The sequence below is a fragment of the Dipodomys spectabilis genome, unplaced genomic scaffold (genome assembly GCF_019054845.1).
Source record: "Dipodomys spectabilis isolate Male_0828 unplaced genomic scaffold, ASM1905484v1 ptg000264l, whole genome shotgun sequence".
Classification (NCBI taxonomy): domain Eukaryota; kingdom Metazoa; phylum Chordata; class Mammalia; order Rodentia; family Heteromyidae; genus Dipodomys; species Dipodomys spectabilis.
In genome coordinates this window covers 1,794,001-1,815,450 of record NW_024870941.1, presented here as the reverse complement: position 1 = coordinate 1,815,450, position 21,450 = coordinate 1,794,001, and the positions used below count along the sequence as shown (strand labels likewise).

The following is a 21,450-nucleotide window of genomic DNA, read 5'->3' as shown; positions in this document are numbered from 1 at the left end:
TTCCTATCTCTTTACTTTATTGGTCACGTTGCTGGCAAAGGGCTTTCCATAGTATATTACAGCTGGCATTTCCATGTTGCTGCATATTTTTGAGAAGCATTTTCTCTAGGCTTAGACCATCTCTTGTTTCCCTTTGAATTTCCAGTGTCTACCATATGCCTTGGTTGTGATAGGCACTCAAAAACTATTTATTTGATTTTTTTTTAATTCAAACTATTGTGCCCTCTACCATAAACTTTGAAGGCTCAACCATTTCAGTAAGTTTTGAACGAATGCATGACTTATTCCACTGATGACACCTTGTCCAGGCCTTTGTCATAAGTGGCAATGAACAAGAAATCTTCAGGTCTTCCTTTTTCTTCAGCCTTTGCTAAAATGCAGTCTTGAAAGTTTCTCTGGATGGCACTGGGAAGGTGGCTCAGTGGTAGAGTGCTTGCCTTGCATGCATGAGGCCCTGGGTTCGATTGCTCAGCACCACATAAGCAGAAAAAGCTGGAAGTGGTGCTATGGCTCAAGTGGTAGAGCACTACTAGTCTTGAGCTGAAGAGCTGAGGGACAGCACCCAGGCCCAGAGTTCAGGCCCCACAACTGACCAAAAAAAGAAAGTTTCTCCTGATGGAAAGGAAAGAAATTCTTACTTTTGCCTGGTCACTTCATCCACCACTGGCTACAGAACTTTTTTGGTAAAAGAAGAGAGTAAAGGAAAGGATGTAACAGACAGAGGCTCCTTGAGCATAGGGTCAATATCCAAACCACATCTACCTTCTGTACCGTGAAACTACAGAATCTTACTCCTGAGTCAGAACTTGGTCAAGAAACTATCTACCTTTGCTTAGATCAATATTAGTGGAAAAATTGCATGCGTGAGTCAATGTGGCTTAAGAAGTCATAAATATGTCTTCAGTAAGGAGGTTAGCTTGGAGATCACCAAATGCAGCCAGCCTGGTCACTAGCATCACATGCACTCAAATTGGCTGTATCCAGAGGGCCTAGATGTTACTGTCTAGCTCCAAGATCTTGAACAATTTTGCATAAGCTCAATGTGCCTCACATTTTTAATCTATGAAGGGGAGTTAATGATTCCCTTCTAGGACTTATTCTGAATAACACGAGAAAAATGCGTAGAGCAATATTAAGATCCTAAGCATTGCTAAGCATGTGTGAGTTTTAGCTCTTGTACCCATTGGATAATCACAGTCCCAACCCATCACCATGAATAGTATACTGGGATATGTCTGTGTGGACAGTAGACTGAGGAGCTTATGGTAGAAGTCTGGAATCTAGCTGGGCAGATGGAGACTGGAAGGCTACTTCAGGTTTCCAGCTCTTGGGTGATTCGGATTTGCAGGTAGGAATGTTACTTCAGATCTAGGGTAACAGAAGTCATTCTGGTCTTGACAGGGCAATCGGGAGGAATGTGGCAGGATCCAGAAGCATCCAGAAAGGCTTCTCTGGAGCAGTATATCTTAGCTGACATTTGTCAGAGGAGGAAGTCTTAGTCACATGGCTGAGAGTTGAGGAATTCTAGAAGGAGTCAATGGTTGGCATGTGGTAGCCTGTGAGTTCTGATACTCGGAAGGAACTAGAGAGCAATGAAGTGATTTCACGTAAGGAGTGACATGTAGAGAATGTCCATATGTGTTGGATGGGGGCTGGGGCCTAACAACTACCTAACTAGTCCAGCTGCAAATAAACTGTTCAAGAACTGGCCCTGAGAACTAAAACAAAGAAGACTGAAGGAAGGAGTTCACCAGATGTGAGCTCTGTTAAGGAAGTAGACCCAATAGAACGGCCGGCCTGTGGAAGGTAGACAGGGGAAGGCAACAGAGATCAAAGTGAGCCTTCTACTTCTCTTGACGATGTGAATTGTGACGTCATTCATGGAAAGGAGAGGCATAGGGGCGGGGGGGGGGGGGGGTAGGAAAATGAAGGACCCTATGGGATCCACTGAGCTTAGTGAGGGGGCTGACCCCCAAGGGGAACTGCTCAATACATGTCTGTCCAAGGAGTCCTGCCAGCACATGGTTAAGAGAGGGAGCCCTGAGGTTCCTATGGAAATGTAACAGCTTGCATTCTCTGTTTGCAGTACTTTGTCTTCACGGGGGTGTTGGCTATGGTGACCTGTGCAGTTTTCCTCCGACTTAACTCTGTCCTGAAGCTGGCTGTCCTGCTCATCATGATCGCTATCTATGCCCTACTGACAGAGACCATCTATGCAGGGCTCTTTCTGCGTTACGACAACTTGAACCACAGTGGAGAGTGAGTGTTCACCACCATTGCATGTTCAGAAAGTGCTTGGCTTTCTGGGAAATGGAACCACTGGAGGAATGAGGGAGGCAGGGTTATTAAAAAACTTGGCAATTGGTTTGGTATTGAGTAATACCTCAACTTGGGCATTGTCTGTCTAGCTTACGAGTCTAGGGAAAATCCCTACTTTTCAGTAATACCATTTATATGAATTTTAAATTGATTAACTGATTATTTTAAATTTTGGACTATTTTTAAATAGTATTTAAATAGTAACTCAGATTTCTTTCAAGCCTAGTGATTTAACATTTATTTAACAGTTACAGTTCAAGGCTTGCAGGATCTGATTTCAGTGGAACTACAGCAATATTAGTAACAAGCAGTCGCTGTAGGTTGAGCATTTTCTTTTATTACGTCACATTTGAAATACGAGAAAGTAAGAAAAGTAATGCCTTAGCCTATATTTCTTAGAGAAAATAGCACAAAGCAAAGTTTAAGGGCAAGACAGTGCCAGTGAATGAGACAGGGAGGAAGTGAGAGGAGAATGGGTGATGAATGCAAGCTTGTATTCTATGGTGCCAGCAGTAGAAACTGTGAATGGATTCAGCCAGTACCTTGGAAACTCCATTAAGTCAACCAAATGAAGTGTCTCTGGACAGCTTCCAAGGTGGGAGGCGAGGAGGAGCCACATCTAGGAACAGAGGAAAGAGGAGAACTGTGTCTTATGGCTCCTTCTGTCTTCTTTACTCTGACACAGTTCAATCCCTGAATACACTGCTGGTGGCATCACTTACCCTGTTCCATTGCCAAAGGCAAGGAGACCTCACAGAGGAAATACTAAGAGGAACCCACTATCAAGCATTGCTAGACCGACTGGGGTCAGGGGTAGGAAACACACAAATCTAGCCACGGTCAGAATAAGTGGCCAACAGTGAAAAAGAAATGTCCAAAATAGTCCAAGATGCCTCAGAAGAAATGTGAGAACCTGTAGGAACCAATCCCTGGAAATAAGCAATACTAAAAATTATTCACCTTTACTTTTGCATTTCCAAAAGAATAAAATATTTCATAAATTGTTCTCCTAAGGGCCAATTCCTACGACACTTAATATATATCGTTTCCGTCTATGGCTTTTAATATATATGGTTATGCCTGTGTCTGTAAATTATAACATTGCTCTTTCTCAAACAATACTACCATTTTAAAAATCTGTTCAAAATCTGATATCTATAAATTTAATTCATTTTACCCATTGTCTGTACATATATCATATGTACATAAGAATATACATTTTGTCATGTGACCTCTGAATAGACATTTAGTCTGTTACTGGTTTTTCTTATCATAAAAAAGCACTTTGGTACACACCATCATGCACATTTGGGGCAGCAGTACAAGCACTTTTGCTGGATTGTAAGGGTCCCATCCCTGCTACTTTAGAAAGTATCATATTGCCCAGTTGCTCTCCAACTTGACTGAAACCATTTTCCTCTGGTTTTCTGAGTGGTTCTGTAGCTGCTCATTCTCCCCTAGGCCATTTGTTGACTTGTTAAATCCTACTGGATTTATGAGAGGACATTTTATCTCACTATTTTCATGTGCAGGTCCCTGAGTATAAGGGACTTTATGAATCTTTTTATTTATTGGCCAATTTGAGGTCTTCATACCTGATTTTTTTTATTTTAATTTTGTTGTCAAGGTGATATCCAGAGGGGTTACAGTTACATAAGCAGGGCAATGATCATATTTCTTGTCTGACTTGTTACCCCTTCCCTCATTTTTCTTACCTGACTTTCAAAGTCATCTCCTAGTTTGCTACTTCATTGTTCACATTTCTTGTTTTTAATTTATATTTTTATTAATTTAACTAGTTTTACAAAGGAGTTATCATTCAACCAATCATCTTATGAATGCAATGCATCCTGATTAATGTCACCCCTTTCCTCATTCTCCACCATTTCTTCCAACCCTACCCCTTTCCTCAATTTTCTTAATTGTGTAGGATTATGTATTTCTGCATTCTCCCCACTTCCTCTCTTCATTCATCTACCCTCTTCTCCTTGACCATACCCAACTTGTCAAATATCAGTTCCCTAGTAGTCATTTTGTTGGAGTGGAAGTTAGTCCTTCAAAAGTATAATACCATTTGACTTCTCAAGAGCTCTTTCTGTTTGTTAGTTGAAAAACAAAAATATTCAAGCTGGGCACCAGTAGCTCAGGCCTATAATCCTAGCTACTCAGGAGACTGAGATCTGGGGTTCGTGTTTCAAAGCCAATCCAGGCCAGAAAGTCCTTGACACTCTTACCTCCAATTAACCATCAGAAAACCAGGAGTGGTGCTGTGGCTCAAGTGTTAGAGAGCTAGCATTGAGTGAAAGGAGCTCAGGGACAGTGTTCAGGCCCAGAGTTCAAGCCCCATGACCAGCAAAAATAAATAAATAAATACTCTGTACTGACTGCGTACAACATGATTTTATATGTGTGTGTGTGTGTTATGGAATGACTAAGTCAAGTCATTTGCATTACTGTACATATTTTTATGGAAAGAACACTTAAAAATCTACTCCGCAATGCACCATGTTGTACAATAGGTCTCTTGACCTTACTCCTATTGCTAGAAATTTTGTATTTCTAAATGCCCTCCTCTCAACCCTGGTAACAACTACTCCAACTCTCTGCATCTACAAGTTCAACATTTGTCCATTCCATGAGTAAGTGAAAGCACACATCGTTTATCTCTCTGTGCCAGCTTACTTCACTTAACCTAATATCTTTCAGATTAGTCCTTGTTGTAACAATTGACAGGAATTCCTTCTTTGTAAGGCTGAATATATACTCTCTCTTGTTCATTTCATCTCATTCTTAAGAACTAAGATATAGGAGCTCTTTATAGTTTCCATATACTAATGTGCATCTATCATGCAAGTATGCCATGTATTTAATATACTTTTCCCTATTCTGATTTCACAGTAACATTCTACAGAATATGAACCAAGAGAGGTTTACAATGACTCAGATTCCTGTGGCCAGTAAATGACGTATCTGACTACAAAAGTGTCATTCTGGCCTGAAAGTCCATCTATCCCTGTAAATACTACCTGAGCCTCTTTTAAATCACACTGAAGAACTTCCCATCATATTTCCCAGTGTTCAAAAAAGTAAAACAGTCCCAAATGAAGTAAGATGGTTGGTGATTCCCCAGGACCATAAGGAAATGAGCACAAACGTAGTCAAAGAGATGTGTAAAGAAAACAGGCCAGCCCTGTAGTAAAAATAAAACTTTATTCATTCAAAAGAAGGTACAATGTTCATAGAATATGCCAGAGATTTAACTTCAAATCCAGACTCCATTGGACTAGAAAGCTATTACCCATCCTGGCCATCTGTAGAATGTATAGACTCTGTGTTAGTCAGCTTGGGCCACCATAACTACACACCGCAGACTGGACAAGCAGCTTAAGTAACAGACATCTCTCACAGTTCTGGGTGCGGAGAAGTATCAGTGGCATATTCCAGTTGATGGTTGTTCTGGTGAGGGCTCTCTTCCTAACTAGCACATGGCCATCTTCCTTCTGGCTCCTCAAATGGAGGCGAGAAACTCCTCTTCCTTCTTCTCATTTATAAGGCAATAAACACCAAATCCTAGTAATACTAGTATTACAAATGATCTCAGACTCTGTCTCATAAGACAGTTACACTGGGGTATAGAAATAGAACTTCCGCATATAAATTGGGAAGGGGAGCATGATTCGGTCCGTAATACTGCCCCAGAACAATTATCGGGCCTTAATGTATCTGTCAAATAGCAGATGCTTAATATCTGCACATTCTCCATCTTTCCCCTTTTGAAAAGCTTAGCTCTGAATTCAGATTGGAAACCTTCAGGAAAAGTGTGTAGTTAAATTTTAAGTAAGTGTTGCAAAAGTAAAGATCATCTCAAAGGCATCGCTGCTCATGATCTAATGCTTTGAATTTTCCTTGCTCACGGCCAGTCATGGGTTAGTCGTGTGCTGTCTCACTCCCTGCTGTCAACAGCATTCACTTCAAAGAAGTGAAAGCACTCAGTCAGACTGCTCTACTGTATCCCAGTACCAGACACATTCTGGGATGGTTACAAAACAACCCAAGTCACTGTGTATACTCAGCAATCATTGGCTGATGAGCCTCAACCTGTGCTTTACCTGAGCTCACACTAGTTGGGAGACTTTGCTGCAGCTTACTCCTGGTTGTAATGTGGAAAAGCATACAAAATATAAAATGTGAAGATCACAAAGAAGCTGGGACCCGGCAGTCTGGCTACTTCTCCATTGTCTGTTCATTCCCCTCTTCATGACAACTTCCTGACTCATAGATAATGCTGGTTCCAGGCCAGGACATAAACCTCATCCCCAGTGCCATCTCAGTCACTAGAGATTAGCCTTCCTCGCATCCCATAGAAGGTAAATATCTCACATTGCATAGGAGCACATTTTAGGAGTTACGCTGTCTGGAACCAAATCTCAGTTCTTCCATTAACCAGATGTGTGCTCTTGATCAAATTAACTTGTGGTGATTTAGCTTCTCTCATCAGTGAAGTGGGAATTAGAATAAGTCCCATGCTGTAAGAGTATAAATGGTTTAAATTTGATCATAGAAATTTAGCACAAGGACTGGCATAGACAAGCAGTTGATTAATACCAACATTTGTCATTGGACATGACCTTTCCATGTCATGAATGCTGGTATTTTACAAATCCTCAACTCAAGACTTCAGTCTTATAATGGTTATCCCAGGATCTATTTCTGATTCTCCTATCCCAAAACCTACTCAGTTCATACTCCGCCTAAAAACCTTTCAGAGTCTCCCTTTTGCCTCTAAAAAGCTAAAAGTTCAATGGGTTTGCTCAGCATCCCCAAGTTCTCTTTCTTCTAGCCCATGCTGGCTTCTTCAATCTTGTCTCCTAAAACTCCATCTAAGGCCTGTACTCTAGCCACAGGAAATCACATACCATTTCTTAAATGACCTTCTGCTTGTACATTTCCCTTCAGCCTGATGTCCCGATCTTCCGAATCCAACCAATCATTTTCAAGACCCAGTTCAAGGACAATCTCCTTGATGAAATCCTGTCATTAGCTCTACATTTTCTAAACCATGTAAATAGATAAATGCTTACCAATGCGCTGGCCTCTCCTTGTTGGAGTCATGGAGTGCTATATCTTCCTCCACCACGAGGAACAGGAGGGATTCATATTCTTAAGGAAGGAACAGTATTTTTCAGGGCAAAGATCAGTAATCATGTTCATATCCCTGGCGCTACAAGTACCTTGGCAAGAAGTATCCAATTAAATGTTTGTGGAAAGAAGTACTAAATGAGTGCAAATACTAGCACCTTGGGAATCATACAGCAGCACTATTGATTCACAATAAGCTATCATCCGTAATGCCCACAGCTTGATGTCCCTAGTCTCCCTCACCATCTTCACCCCATCCTGTAAACACAACTTGGTTGTTGTTTCCACATATTCAGCTACCCATCCGTCTCCCACCCCAGCCCTCAGGCACACCAGGTACATCCTGATGCCTTACTTCCTGATTCTGACTTTTCTCCTTCCCTGGCACCTGGAGACTAAACAGCATATGTGCTCAGAGGTCTCCAGGCTAGAAATAAGCCAGGGCTACCAAAACCATGATTAGAAGAAGATGATATGTGTGGTGTTAGATATTCAAGGCACTTCAGACATAGAAAACTGTGCTGCTAGGCGACTCTCTCACAAGGGAGAATCAATGGATAATGTCAAGCAAACGCCACACATAAACAAATCGTGTAGTGAGAACCAATAAATTTGGTGCTGGCAGGATCCAGAAGCCATGTGGCAAGAGAAAAGATTTCCTCTTGTTTAAATTGTGATGTTGGATCCACATTTGCTTCTATAGGGTTCTGTCTCTGATTTAATGTCCTTCTGACACGACCTTGAAATGCTCTCTCTAGCTCACTCTCTCTAACACACTTTCTCTGTCTTGCTGCTCTCTCTCTCTAGCTCTTACTCACTCTCTCCCCTTCCTCCTCCCCCCAACCCTCTCTCTCAATGCTAAGGTTTAAACATAAGGCTTTCTCTTGGTGGGCAGTCATTTTGCTTTAGGCTATTTTTTCAGATAAAGTCTTGAGCTTTTTGCCTAGGTGGATCCCAGAGAGGGGATTCTCTAACCTATTCCTCCCACTTACCTAGGATGTGAGGCATGTGCCATCATGCCCAGTTTTTTATTGTGAAAATACCATACAGAGGGATTACAATTACATGAGCAAGGTAATGAGTACATATCTTATCAAGCATTTTTGCCTCCTCCTTTATTTCCCATTACCATCCCTACCCCCAATTCTCCTGCCCCCCCCCACCTCCTGCCAAAGTTGTAAAGTTCATTTTCGACATAACGTCTTGTACATCTCATTGTTGCAATGGGTCCACCTGTATCCCTATTTAAACAATTTGGTTTTTCCTTTCCCCTCCACAAATTATACCAACATCAAATACAGTGAAAACAGGGGTTATACCATGAGGGAGGGACATACAAAGCAACAAAGAAATATCTTATAAATACGTTAGAAACAATAACAAGAAAGAAAAAAACATTTGAGTCCTCATCTTGGGGTTCATTTTTCCCTAATATCAACTTATCTGACCATTACTGCTTGAATGGGGGAAAAAATTATATTAAGTGAAGCAAGCCAGGCCTATTTTTTGTTTGTTGAAATGAGACCTGCTAACTTTTTTCCTGGACTGGCCTCAAAACACAATTCATCCAATCTCTGCCTGCTAAGTACCTGGGATTACAGGTATGTACCATCATGTCCCATCTTTTGAAATTCTTATTTTTTATCCAGGTATCTCAGTATTTTTTTTTTTGCACTCAACACCACAAGATATGGAGATAGTCCTGACTAATTTACCCACATGAGAGATCACAGTAGTTATGAGGAACAAATGGGCAGGATATAACCCACATATTGGGTAAAAGCCAAAATAGCATCCGTTCAACATTATATAACCTCCATCAGACCATATGGAGAATATAGACATGCTATAACATTTGCTGTGGGTTCTGGCTAGGCCTACAGATTCAAAATTAAGACACTGGATTCTTTCTAGGTATTCTCTTTAGTAATTTAAGGACAAACAAGTAAACTGATGTATAAAAATAGTAGTATTATCTCAATGATTCTTTAACATACATAAATTGGTTCAAAATGTTCTTGGTTTCAAGTCCCTGGTATCTAGTGCTGAATAAGGCATTATAATACAGTATAGATTTCGGCCATGTAGCTCTCTTTGGAAGCTCATCAAAAATCCTCCGTTAAAGGCAATTACAAATCGGTGTTTCTTAACCTGGCTGACTGACTATGCAGGTTCTGTAGACTCTTCTCAGACTATGCTTTTTCATCTGGAATATGGCTGAACTCTCAAAAATTGCTCACAATTTTCTGATACTTTCATTCTGTGTATAGTCTAGTCATCTTTCTATTTTTGGCCAGTCATTGCTTTCAAAATGACTCAAGGAGTATTTGTGTTTTCTCTTGAAAATATGCTTCAAATGATAATTGCAAGCCTTCAAATAAATTTCCTGCATCACAAAGAAGATGGTATCAAAAGCGCCAGGCAGAGCAGGAGTTAAAGACAGATGCATGGGTTCGGGGGGAAAAGTTAAGCATAGGATAGCTCCCATTCAGTTGAAGCAATGTGAACTGGTGTTTTCTTTTTTTAACAATATCACCACAAGTAAGACAATATGCCAGACGCTTTGCAGGATTGTGAGAGGAAGATGTGGCCTAGCTCCATGCCAGCACATTATCTTGATTGTCCAATTTAATCCTCACAGCCGTGGGGATATATACAGATGAATAAACTGAGACATTAGCAACCCATTCAAGGTCAAAGAACTGATCAATGGGAGAGTGGAGACAGAAACCTTGTTCTGCACGAGTTCAAAGTTCATGTCTTTAACCATTTTTCTAGAGGTCCATACATTTCCAAAGCTAGAGAACTAAGTGATAGAAAAGAATGGTGTTGAAAATGTGCCTCTGCCCTCAAAACAAGTGCAGTGGTGAATAAAGGAGGGAACAAAGGTGTCCCTCCCTCCACTGCAGAGGTGACCGTACAGAAGGAACAGTCCAAGTCTCCTCACTTCCGCAGTCTTTGTGAATGCCCTTGCTCTCATTCGGAGTCTTCATGCGATCTCAAGCCAGCTAGATAACCAAGGCACAAAAGCTTATTCCTGTAGAACCCACCCCACTTTCTTCTTCTGAAGTTGTCTCATCCTGTAAGTCTCCTCTAAACCCTCATCCTCAGTTACTTTATCTTTTCAAGTATTCCCATGGCAACGGGGATGTGTCAGTTCCATAGAGTTTATCATATTATAAAATTATCTCTATGCCATTCCTTCTCCTATTGGACAGCTTTGAGGGGACAGACGATGCTCGTTTGCCAGCATATGTCTGGCAACCACAGATACTTAATAATTATGAGCTTCTCTGGAGCTCTATTATTAGCGTCTTATCGCCAAGGCAAAGCTGATAGAACTAGGAACTTCCAGATTTTAATCTTACTCAGGCTTTGGCCCTCTTGCTCTCCTTGTGCTTTGTATTTCCTCATAAGAATGTACATTTCCAGGGGGCTGGGAAAGTGGCTCAGTGGTAGAGCGCTTGCCTTGCATGCATGAGGCCCTGGGTTCGATTCCTCAGCACCACATAAGCAGAAAAAAAAAGGTGGAAGTGGTGCTGTGGCTCAAGTGGTAGAGTGCTAGACTTGAGCTGAAGAGCTGAGGGACAGCGCCCAGGCCCAGAGTTCAAGCCCCACGACCAGACCAAAAAAAAACAAAAAAGAATGTACATTTCCACTCCTAGATGCCATGCCAGGCCTGATGTGCTGGACCAGGCCTGGCTCAGATTAAGCTGAGAAGATTCAGCATCAATGCAAATGAAATTTAGAGTTAGGAGCTGGCCTCTTACCCCATTTCCCTGAAACCTGTGCAGCATCTGCTAGTCTCCAACAAGAGAAAGACTTGGTGGAGCCAGGTTGGGACTCTGTTCTTTCCTCTAGACAGTACATCCCATCTACAATGGTTCCCTTCTGTCTTTGGGCCACATCAGGGTTACTTTGGAGTGAACTCTAACTATAGATGTGCCTGTGGTTGGGAGACCACTAAAAAGATACTGATGTAATACAGTTTTATTGATTAAAAATACTCTGGCAATATTATAGAAAGTAGATTGTGGGAGGCGATGTAAGGAGGCTGTTGGAGGTCATGGCTGATGTACTTAAGAGGTAGAGGTAGATGTGAAGAGACGTGGGCACAGTGAGGTGGTATCTGGGTGTCAGAGGAGACAGGTTTGGCCATGGGTTGATGGGTTAGTGAGGACAGAGCCCTAGTTTTCTTTCTGCTTTTGACTTGAGTACATAGGGGAATAGGTTTGGGAACATTGTCTGGGTTGGAAAAGCCATAGGGAAGTAGCATGGATAGAGGTGATCTGTACTTGAATATTTTTCTTTGGGGATTCCTCTTTAGCCCGTGAAGACCTGCCAAGGGGGCACTGTACTGTCACATTTCACACATGTCCAACCTTGAAGGTCCATGTTTCTCCCTCCAAATCTTTTGTCTCCTGGCCTAAAATGGCCTAGAACGACTTGTAGCTGAACCAACATAGAAAAGAGACAAAATTCAAACTCAAATGAGAGACTTCTGGCCTTCTCAATACCTCTCATGACTGCAAATCATGCCCAGGTTTAAATACGACATTACTACTAACTTTTCATCTTAGTCTTTAAAAAGACCTGGAAAGTCTAAATCAATGACACCCCACATTTTAACCCACAAGGATGGCAGATTGAGTATTGGAGGTCTACTATTAGAAGAATGGCACCGTAGGAACAAAGGCTTTGCTAAGGCGTATAAAAATGAAAATGGACATGCCATCATTCCTCAAATCATACAATTACATTTTTAACTAATATAAAAACTAAAACGGTCCAACTCGTTGTATGGATATAAGAATTGAATCAGGGAAGCACTAAGGATTAAAACCTCCACCTAGTAAGCATTGTGTACTGTCTCATTAAGCGAAATACTTTCTAAAACAGAAAGGAAGAGTGGATGGACTCTTTTGTGATGAGATGTGTTCTGCAAATGGAAAACATTGTTATTAATATGAATTCATTGTCTAGAGGCTAGATCTAGAATCTGTTTCATTGGAACATAGGCTTGGAAGTCACCTGGATTCTGATTGGGCAGACATGCAAGCCCTCAGGATGGCTCCCAACAGAGGGCGTGTATCAGAAAAACATGTTCTTCCTTCTCCATTCTGAACCCTAGTATCACCTTGAGTGTCCTTGAAGTGCCCCATGCTTATAAGTAACTGTATCACCACTTGCCTTTCTTCTTCCCGCAGAGATTTCCTGGGGACCAAGGAGGCATCTCTGTTGCTGATGGCCATGTTCCTCCTTGCCGTTTTCTACCATGGACAGCAGGTAATGGAACATGTTGTTCTAGCCACCCTTTGCCACTTGGTGCCATAAAACTCCCCTGAAAGGCCTGCCCTGTTCATTGCAATAAATGGCCATTAGCTGCTTGAATCAAGTGATGATTTTTAATGAATCAATTACTTAATGACAACATAAAACTGGAGAAGATGACTTGGTATATAAGTAGTATAGTTGTCATGACCTTTCAACCTATCTCTTTCAAAAAATCCCTTGTCCTAATAAAAGAGCTTTTCGCTTCTGCCTGAAACTGGGGTATTTCCCAATCCCATTGTGTAGATAAAAGTACTAGTAGAAAATATATATGTTGTACTAAAATAAATAGGTTGAGGACCAACTGTGCGAAGGTTCTATCCTAGCTCATCTTCTCCACAGTGTGTGGCCTTTGGCAAGTTGCTTATCTCCTTGAGCCTCAGTTTCCTCAAGTGTAAAATAAAAGACTAATATCTAAGTAAAGCTGGCTTAAGGAATAACTTGAACTTATGGTACATAGCATTAGATTATATGTATATAATATACATGTGTACGTATAAGAACATTGCTATAAAATTTATTTTAGAAAGGACATTGTTACTTATTTGTCCTGATTAATAAAAGCACCTACCCTATGGATTCTGCTTTTGCTCTACGATCCCATTAGTTAATAGGATCTGCAATGGGCAGGACTGAACAAAACCTCATTCCTAGGAGAGTCTTAAATAATACATAAGTGTTGTGTATGAAATGCATTTGACCAGGTTCTTGTTTGTTTGTTTGTTTTTGTTGGTCATAGGGATTGAACTCAGGGCCTGAGCACTGTCCCTGAGCTACTTTGCTCAAGGCTAGCACTCTACCACTTTGAGCCATAGTGCCACTTCTGGATTCCTAGTGATTAATTGGAAACAAGAGTCTCATGGACTTTCTAGCCCAGGCCTCAGATCTCAGCCTCCTGTGTAGCTAGGATTACAGGTGTGAGCTACCAGCACCTGGCTTGTCTAAGCTCTTCAAGAAAGGAAATTAATAGGTGTGTCATGGCAGATTTCACAAAGATGTATTCCTTGCTCTCAAAAAACAATAGTAGGATCTCTCTACACCCCAGCCCATGAACAGTGACACCCCCTCTCCCTTGAGAGATTTTACTTCTACTAGAAACTTGGTCCTGCCAGTCTCACTGCTCTGCTCTAGATTCTAATCCATCTTTCTCTGGTCAGAATACATTTCAAAAAACATAAGCAGAAAAAGAGGAAAACAAGTCAAGAAGACTATTGGCCAGAGCAGAAATAGAAACATATCGCTAGGAAATCTCCATGGAAACAGAGAGGTATCAAACCCTGGGAAACTGGGAATGAAACAGTCAAAATTCCTACAATTGTAGAGATAATAAATATATAAAGCTATTTGTAACAAGAGAAGATGGTTAAAATGCAGGCAAGAAAATAATGGATAATATAAAACCTTGGAAATGGAAAGAAATGGGGAAAAATTAGCTAAGAAGTTCCTACTGTAACCTAGTATTTTCCCTTGATTACCTCACTCAATCCTATCAAAAACCTGTACTAGAGTGATTATTATCATAAATGAAAAAGTAAAGCATTTAGCTAATAGAACTAGAATTCAAATCCAAAGCTCACCTTTTCTCCTTCATCAGACTAAAGGAGAACAATACCACTATGTCCATATCAACTCAACAAACAGCCCAGAGACCCAGGGCATTCCACCCTAAATACGACTTTGACTTTGACGGCTTCTATCTATAGGGAAAATTCTTTAGTCTCATGTGCAAATTACAATCCACTTGGGGGCTATGAAGACAGAATTAGACAAAACAACCCTATGGAACAGCTAGATGCTCACTCCATACAGGATTTTTTTAAGTAATTGTACAAAGGAGTTTCAACTGAACATGTCACTTTATATTCACAGTGTCACCCTTCCATCATTCTCCCCTTATCTCTCCCAACCTCTCCCATCCATCTCCCAAGTTTTAAATTGACAGGTAAGAAATCCCCAGAAGGAGCTGAGAAACAAAGTTCAGAGTGAGGGCCACCATTCCATAATTAGAAGCATGTTTCTGCCTCCTCCACCACCTTCAGGAATTATCTTTCTGCAGTACCCGCCTCAAATGCTGCTCTTCTAGTTTATTGATTTGATGTGTTCTAGTCAGTATTTTTTTCTGAGAGAGGGACTGATTGTTTCAAGATTATGCATAAGGTAAGAGTGTGTGTTTCATGAGGGCCTAGTAATTTGTAGCCTTTGATAATTTTGCTCTTCTTTCTTTCCCAGGGCTTTGAAATCACATAATTGCAAATACAACTGTAGCTGTTACAGGTAGACACTTTGGAATTGGGCAGATGGTCCAAAACTCTACGAGTTAGTAACCTTAAGCAGTCTACCTAACTTTCTGAATCTCAGTTTCCTTGCCTATTAAGTGTATATCCTACTAACAGGCTCTACTTCATTGAGATATTTTGGTATTATATAAGAATATAATACTGATATACTTATTCCAGTTGCTAGCACATGTAAGGGCTCAAAGTTGTTTGCTATTAACATTTTACTCGGAAACTAAGCCAGTGACACAGAGAAAACATTGTTAACCTCTCTTGCTGAAAGATCAAAGCAAAGACTCAAGGCCCCTCGAGGTCATCAGAAAGACACAGGAATCCAAATGCTCTGACTTTGCATCGTATTCTGTCTCTGCCGCCTATGTCTGCCTGGCTGAATTAGAGGCAGCTCTCTGCAGGATTGCATCATTTGGGTGTCTATCTATAGCATCCAGCAGGGCCTGTTCATCCTGGGCACAGCCTGCCCACTCCTGGGCTTGCTCCCTGCCTCTATCAGGTTCTCTTTATGAGTCAGAGGCTCTCTATTTTTAATAAAGGTTGAACAATGCCCATTGATGCCCGGTACGCCACAATGTCCAGTGAGAGCATGTGTAATTATACGTCTCCGGAGTGACGGAGGAAGTTATGTAACTGAATAATTGGGAACTTTCATTTTTGCACATATGTGGAGGGAATCTGACAAGCACTTCCTCCTCATCTGAGGTGGGGAAATGCTCTGACTGCTGGACAAGGGAAGCAAACAGTGGGACACCTCCCTCCCTGGGCCTGCTCACTAGCAGCCCTGGAGGTTTGGGCTTTGCCTCATAGCAGAGGAAGCCACACCTGTGCATGGGATCACAGCTTTAGGAGGTCCATCTCCAGTCACCTACTGGTGAGTTTGCTGGCAGGGACTGTGTGGCTCAGATAAAAGAATGCAATATTCCTGCTCGAATCCTAGAAATGCCACTCAAGAATGGAAAACCTTGAATGGATAACACGCCAGCCCCCAGAGTTGTGATGTAACTTAAGGATGGTGATAGTCAAATATCAGTGGCCTGTGCTGATACTCCTCACTACTCAGGATGCTGAGAAGCCATTCCAGGCAGACAAATCTAAAAGACTCTATCTCCAATTAAACTGTAAAAAGCCAGAAGTAGTGGTATGGCTCAACTGGTAGAGCACCAGCCTTGAGAGAAAAGGCTGAGCAAGAGTGTCAAGCCCTGAGTTAAAGCCCAAGTACCTGTACAAAAATAAATGGTAATAGTTACGTGTTAGAAGTAAAGAAGTAAAGTCACATACATAGAAAGTCTCAGCTTGGAGCCAAAATGCCCTGAGTTCAAAAGTAGCCACTGTCTCTGGGACCTGAGGTAATTAATTGCCTTTCCCTCACTTTGCTTAATACTTCTCCTGTGAGATGGAGATCATTTGGTGTCCTCCTTGTTAGTTGTTGTGTGGTTAACTGAGCTTGATTATGGATGAAGTACTTGATCAACATTTGCTTCCATTATGTGAAGGACCCAGCACAAAATATAGGAAGAATGTGTATCAGCGTCCTTTGAAGTCTTTTCACATATATATAGCTAATGCCATCATGCTGGGATGAAAATCAGGCAAGAGAGTTTTGAGCCAAGGCTGAAGAAACTTTACTTGTAAAACACCATTTCCATGTCTTTCATACTCTCGGCTTTCTCTTTTCGCTCTGTGCCCTTTGGTCACCATTCAGCAATGAGGCAGAGCTGGAGTCTCACAGATTCTTTTCCTTTGCCTGGCATTCAGCATGCAGTAGGTACAGCAGATTGTTTTAAAGGCTGAAGAAAACCTTTTTCTTAGGAGGAAGTTGATAATGTGATACCTGCCTTTGAGAACTTGCTTTGCCAAGAGACTGGGCTGCACTTGTGCTAGACCATCCATCTCCTGGTCGGACCCGTCATGTTTACAGATTCCTGGAGCCACTAGGTTGAACAGTAAATGGTGTCCTAGTCTCATAACTGCAAAACCCTTGGTGAGGTCAACTTTAGCCTTCTTCCCCGCCCTGCCCTCCGACCTCCCGTCATGAGATATATATTATATATACATATCCTAAATTAGACACAGCAGGAGTAATTCTCCTCATTTTTTAGAAAGAAGCCCCACAGGATGAATGACTTCCCAAGGTCACATAACAAGTTGGTGAAGCCATCAAGATCTGCATTCTTTTGCATGGTCTGCTGCTACTATTCCTAATTTTTTTCTGGTATGGAAATTTGCAAGCATAAAAAGACAGGATAAAATACTATCATGAACTCAGATCTCCAGTATCACCAACTACTGTCCAACTTTGTTTCCTTTATATTCTTATTCATTTTGCCTACTATTCTTCTGATTGTTTTGAACCAACATCCTACCTACTATTTCATCTTCTAAATGGTTCAGTAAACACTTCTAAAAGGTAGGGGAAAATCACAATACTAAAACACACTTTTGAAAAGAAAACAGCAATTCATTAGTGTTGTCAAAGCTCTAGGCAGCATTTCTTGGCTTATTACTGTATTTTTGAAGTTTGTGTATCTGGATTGAAATCCAAATAGCATTCATGTATTCCCATTGATTTGATCTATCTCTAAAGTCACTTTTCAATCTTTGGGATCACTGTCCATCTTCCTTTATTAAAACCATCTGACTTCAGTAATATCTCCTAGTCAAGAGTTGTTCATTGCATTCTCTGGGACCATGTAACACATATTCTCCCTTGTTTATCCTGTGTCTGTTGTTATGTCTAGAAGTATGAAAAGATTCAGTTTCAAGTGTTTTCAATAAACTTATTTAGTTGGCTGACTTTATGAATTACAATCCAGAATATATAATGTCTCCGGGACTCTGTTTTGGATGACGTTAACAGCTATTAATAAGATCAGCCCATATTCATTTAATTTATAGACAGTGACATTCTAATCCTATCAAGAAGCCATAATTGCCTAACTGGATGTGTTACAAAAGAGAGTCATTCCTTGCCAGGTATCTGACACCTGGAAGTACAACATTTAAAGCAAGATAAATGTGGAATGTTTCCCCTTTAAGCTCGTTCCCTTAAAGTTTTCCAATAAATTTGTTCCCTAGCATCATTTGGAGATGACAGCTGAGATTTTAAGTGTTGCTGTGAATTTATGCATTTTCCCATATTTCCTATGTTTCCATTCACTGCAGTTGTTATTCTTACCAAGGCTCAATTTGTCACATCTTTGACCACGGGAGCTACTGAAGTGGCTTTGGGACCAGTCGTTTAGAATAGACTACTTGTTGGTGGTATTAAAAACAAAGTTTTAGGTTCTTTACTAATATTCATCTACTTAGTTATTAAAAGGAAATTCAACATGTCGAATGACCTTTCCAAGCCCACTCAGCAACCTGATAAAACCAAACAAGCATTCTTTCATTCAGCCCTCTGCCTCTACAAATTGATGTCTGGAAGCCACAATGTGAAACTGGAAGTTCTCATTGCTAGATTTTCATTATGTCCAGGCCTTGGTTTCAGTGGCAGGTGCTAGTCATTACAAGTCATGACTTCAAAATGACATTCCTATGCTTACTGAAGGCCATAAGCTTTTAAACCTCATCAAATCTGTATCAATGACTCCTTTTTCTCCTCCCCAGAATGCAAATTATGAATGACAACACAACTACCTACTTGCTTTACCATACAATTCATGTATAATAGTGCAATACTAATACCGTAGATTTTTCCACCTATGATACGATTAGTAGGAACAGTTTTAAAATTCTTTTTAAGTTCTCGTATGCTTACAGTTTTCCCCTCTAGAAATGTGTCAGCAAATACTCTGAGGATAAAACAAATTCAAAAGAGTGTTAAAACTGATCACACATGGCTGTGACAAAATATCTGAGAAAGGAGGAAAGATTTCTTCTAGCTGATGGTTTGAGTTCCTGGTAACTCTGTCCCATTCATTGGGCCTGTTATACTACCAGTGCATCATGGGAAGGAGAGGCAAATGGCAGGGCAAACTGCTCACCTATGGTTATCTAAAAACAGAGGGAGCCAGGGTTCTAATACCCCCTTCAAGGGCATGGCTCCTCATGCCTCACTTCCTCTCAATAGTCCCTCATCTCCTAAAGAGATCACCACCTCCTAACAACAGCATAGAATGGGAACCTAAACCCATGAGTCTTTGGGTACCATTTAAGATCCAAACCAGAAGACATATAAATCTATCTGGGAAGCCAGGCGCTGGTGACTCATACCTGTAATCCCAGCTAATCAGGAGGCTGAGATTTGAGGATCACTGTTCAAAGCCAGCCCAGGCAGGAATGTCCATGAGACTAGAAAACCAGAAGTGGTGCTGTGGCTCAATTGGTGGAGAGCTAGCCTTGAGCTGAAGAGCTGAGGGACAGCGCCCAGACCCAGAGTTCAAGCCCCATGACCAACAAAAAGAAAAAAGAAAATCTATCTGTGTGTTCTCTATCGTGATCGCTCGCTTATTTCCTTGTCCTTATGCCATTATAACAATATTTAGGATTTCATAAAATGTCTTGAATTATGACATGTGAAGACCGATCACAAAATCATATTGTGCCTGTGTAAATGACACCAACAATTCCATCCGTTGTGTGGCTAATAGAACTATGAAATAATTTTTAAATAGAAAATTTTGCAAAGACACTGGGTGTGTGTATTCTCTCTGCATGGCAGGACTCATGGGTTCATTTGCTTATTTGCTGGTAGCGAAAGTGAATTTTAAAAATCCATTTCATTTTATACTGAGCTAAAACATTCCCACAATTCTAGAGTCAAGTATATTCAAAATTAATACTCTGTCCTGTTTCCTGCTTTCTTCACTTCCTAGTTAACTACTTGTTATTGTCTATACCTGTAATTTTAAAATGAGGCCCTATGTAAGTGTATTTATGTGGATGTGGAGAAAAAAAGAGAGGCTGTGCTTTCTTAGACAGGTGATAACACACTATACAGACATTCTCCCCCCTTAGAAGCCCACATCTCAGAAAATAAAGGAATACTCCTAATTTCCTTTTATAGCTGCATCATGTTCTTTTGTGTATATGTATTATAGTTTGTTCAGCCAACAAAATGAGCATTGGGATTACTTCCAGCTTTTACTGTTACAAATACTGCTGAATGAATAACCTTGGGCCTGTGTTATTTCATGTTTTTACTATCTATTATTGAGTTCTGAAAATGAGAGACCAAGGAAATAAACTAGCTGAATGTTTTGAACCTTTGAATTCAAGATATCTAACCATGCATTTAACAGTGCAATGTATATTGTTCATTTTGCTTATTAAAGACTTGGAAATAATGGTATCTCCAAAGCTGTGATAAAAATGCTTTGTGAGCGGCTCTGGAAAAGAAAAAGCCCATCTCTAACACAAAGGAAAGTCAGAACTAAAGAGACCTACAGTGTATTGAGTGCCTACATGAACTTTTTGTCTAGAAGTTTCTAAATAACTTCTCTTCGCCCATTGGTAGTGACTAGCCTTCATCTCAAAGTCAGGGAGACAAAAAAACTGAGGCGAAAACAGTTATCTTCCTATTAGGGTTGTGTTTGGATTAAGAGTTTAGTAATATATGTTGTGTAATACACATCTTCTCACGTACTTAGTACCATAAAGTACTATCTAATTCTGTTTCGCTGTTGTAGTTGTGAAGCCAATAAAGATTGATTTGAGCACCACATGATATGTATGTTGGTCAGCCCAGGCTGCTTTACCAAAATACCATTGAGCAGGTGGTTTGAACAACCGGAATTTTCTGCCTCACAGTTCTGCAGTCTGGAAGGGCTGTGATCAAGACCCAGCAGGATTTGGTGCCTAATGAGGGCTCTGCTCCTGGCTGGAAGACCCCACACTCGTGCTATGCCTCACATGGCCTTTTCTCAGCACATGCGCGTGTGTGTATTTGGAGAGAGGAAAAGCAAGGTCCCTTATGTCCCTCCTATTGCAGGAAATCATCTCAGCATAAAGACTCCATTTTTAAGGCCTTCTGTGATCTAATTACTTCCCAAAGGTCCATCTTCAAATTCCATAACATCAGGAATTAGAGCTTCACCCTACAAATTTGGTGAGAGGGAGTCACAAATATTTAGTCCCTAACAGTAAGGACCCAGCATTGAACAGCTGATAGGAGCCCAGACCACAGAACGCCTCCTGTCTATCAGATGACATAATCAAATAATCTCAGAAATGAGAATAAAATCGTAGGTGTAATAATGCCAGGAAGGGCATGAACACACTCCTGTTGCATCCAACTGTTCTCTGATCCCTTGGCTGCTAGCAGCAAATGCTCCCAAAGGCACTAAGATCGGGCTGTACTTTATAAGAAGTGCCAGAGCCTAACTACATCGCAGATATGAGCCTAAAGCCTATGCCCCAAAACTCTACC

The 21,450-nt window shown here is 40.9% G+C and overlaps 1 protein-coding gene across 3 annotated transcripts in view; it reads left to right on the top strand.

Moving 5' to 3' along the window:
- Adcy8 (adenylate cyclase 8) overlaps positions 1–21,450 on the top strand; it is a 196,116-nt gene that overhangs the window by 159,211 nt on the left and 15,455 nt on the right. For all 3 annotated transcript variants that reach the window (XM_042699949.1, XM_042699948.1, XM_042699947.1), the window contains 2 exons: positions 2,087–2,259; positions 12,666–12,744. In XM_042699949.1, coding sequence (XP_042555883.1) covers positions 2,087–2,259; positions 12,666–12,744 — 252 coding nt within the window. The remainder of the gene's footprint in view (positions 1–2,086; positions 2,260–12,665; positions 12,745–21,450) is intronic.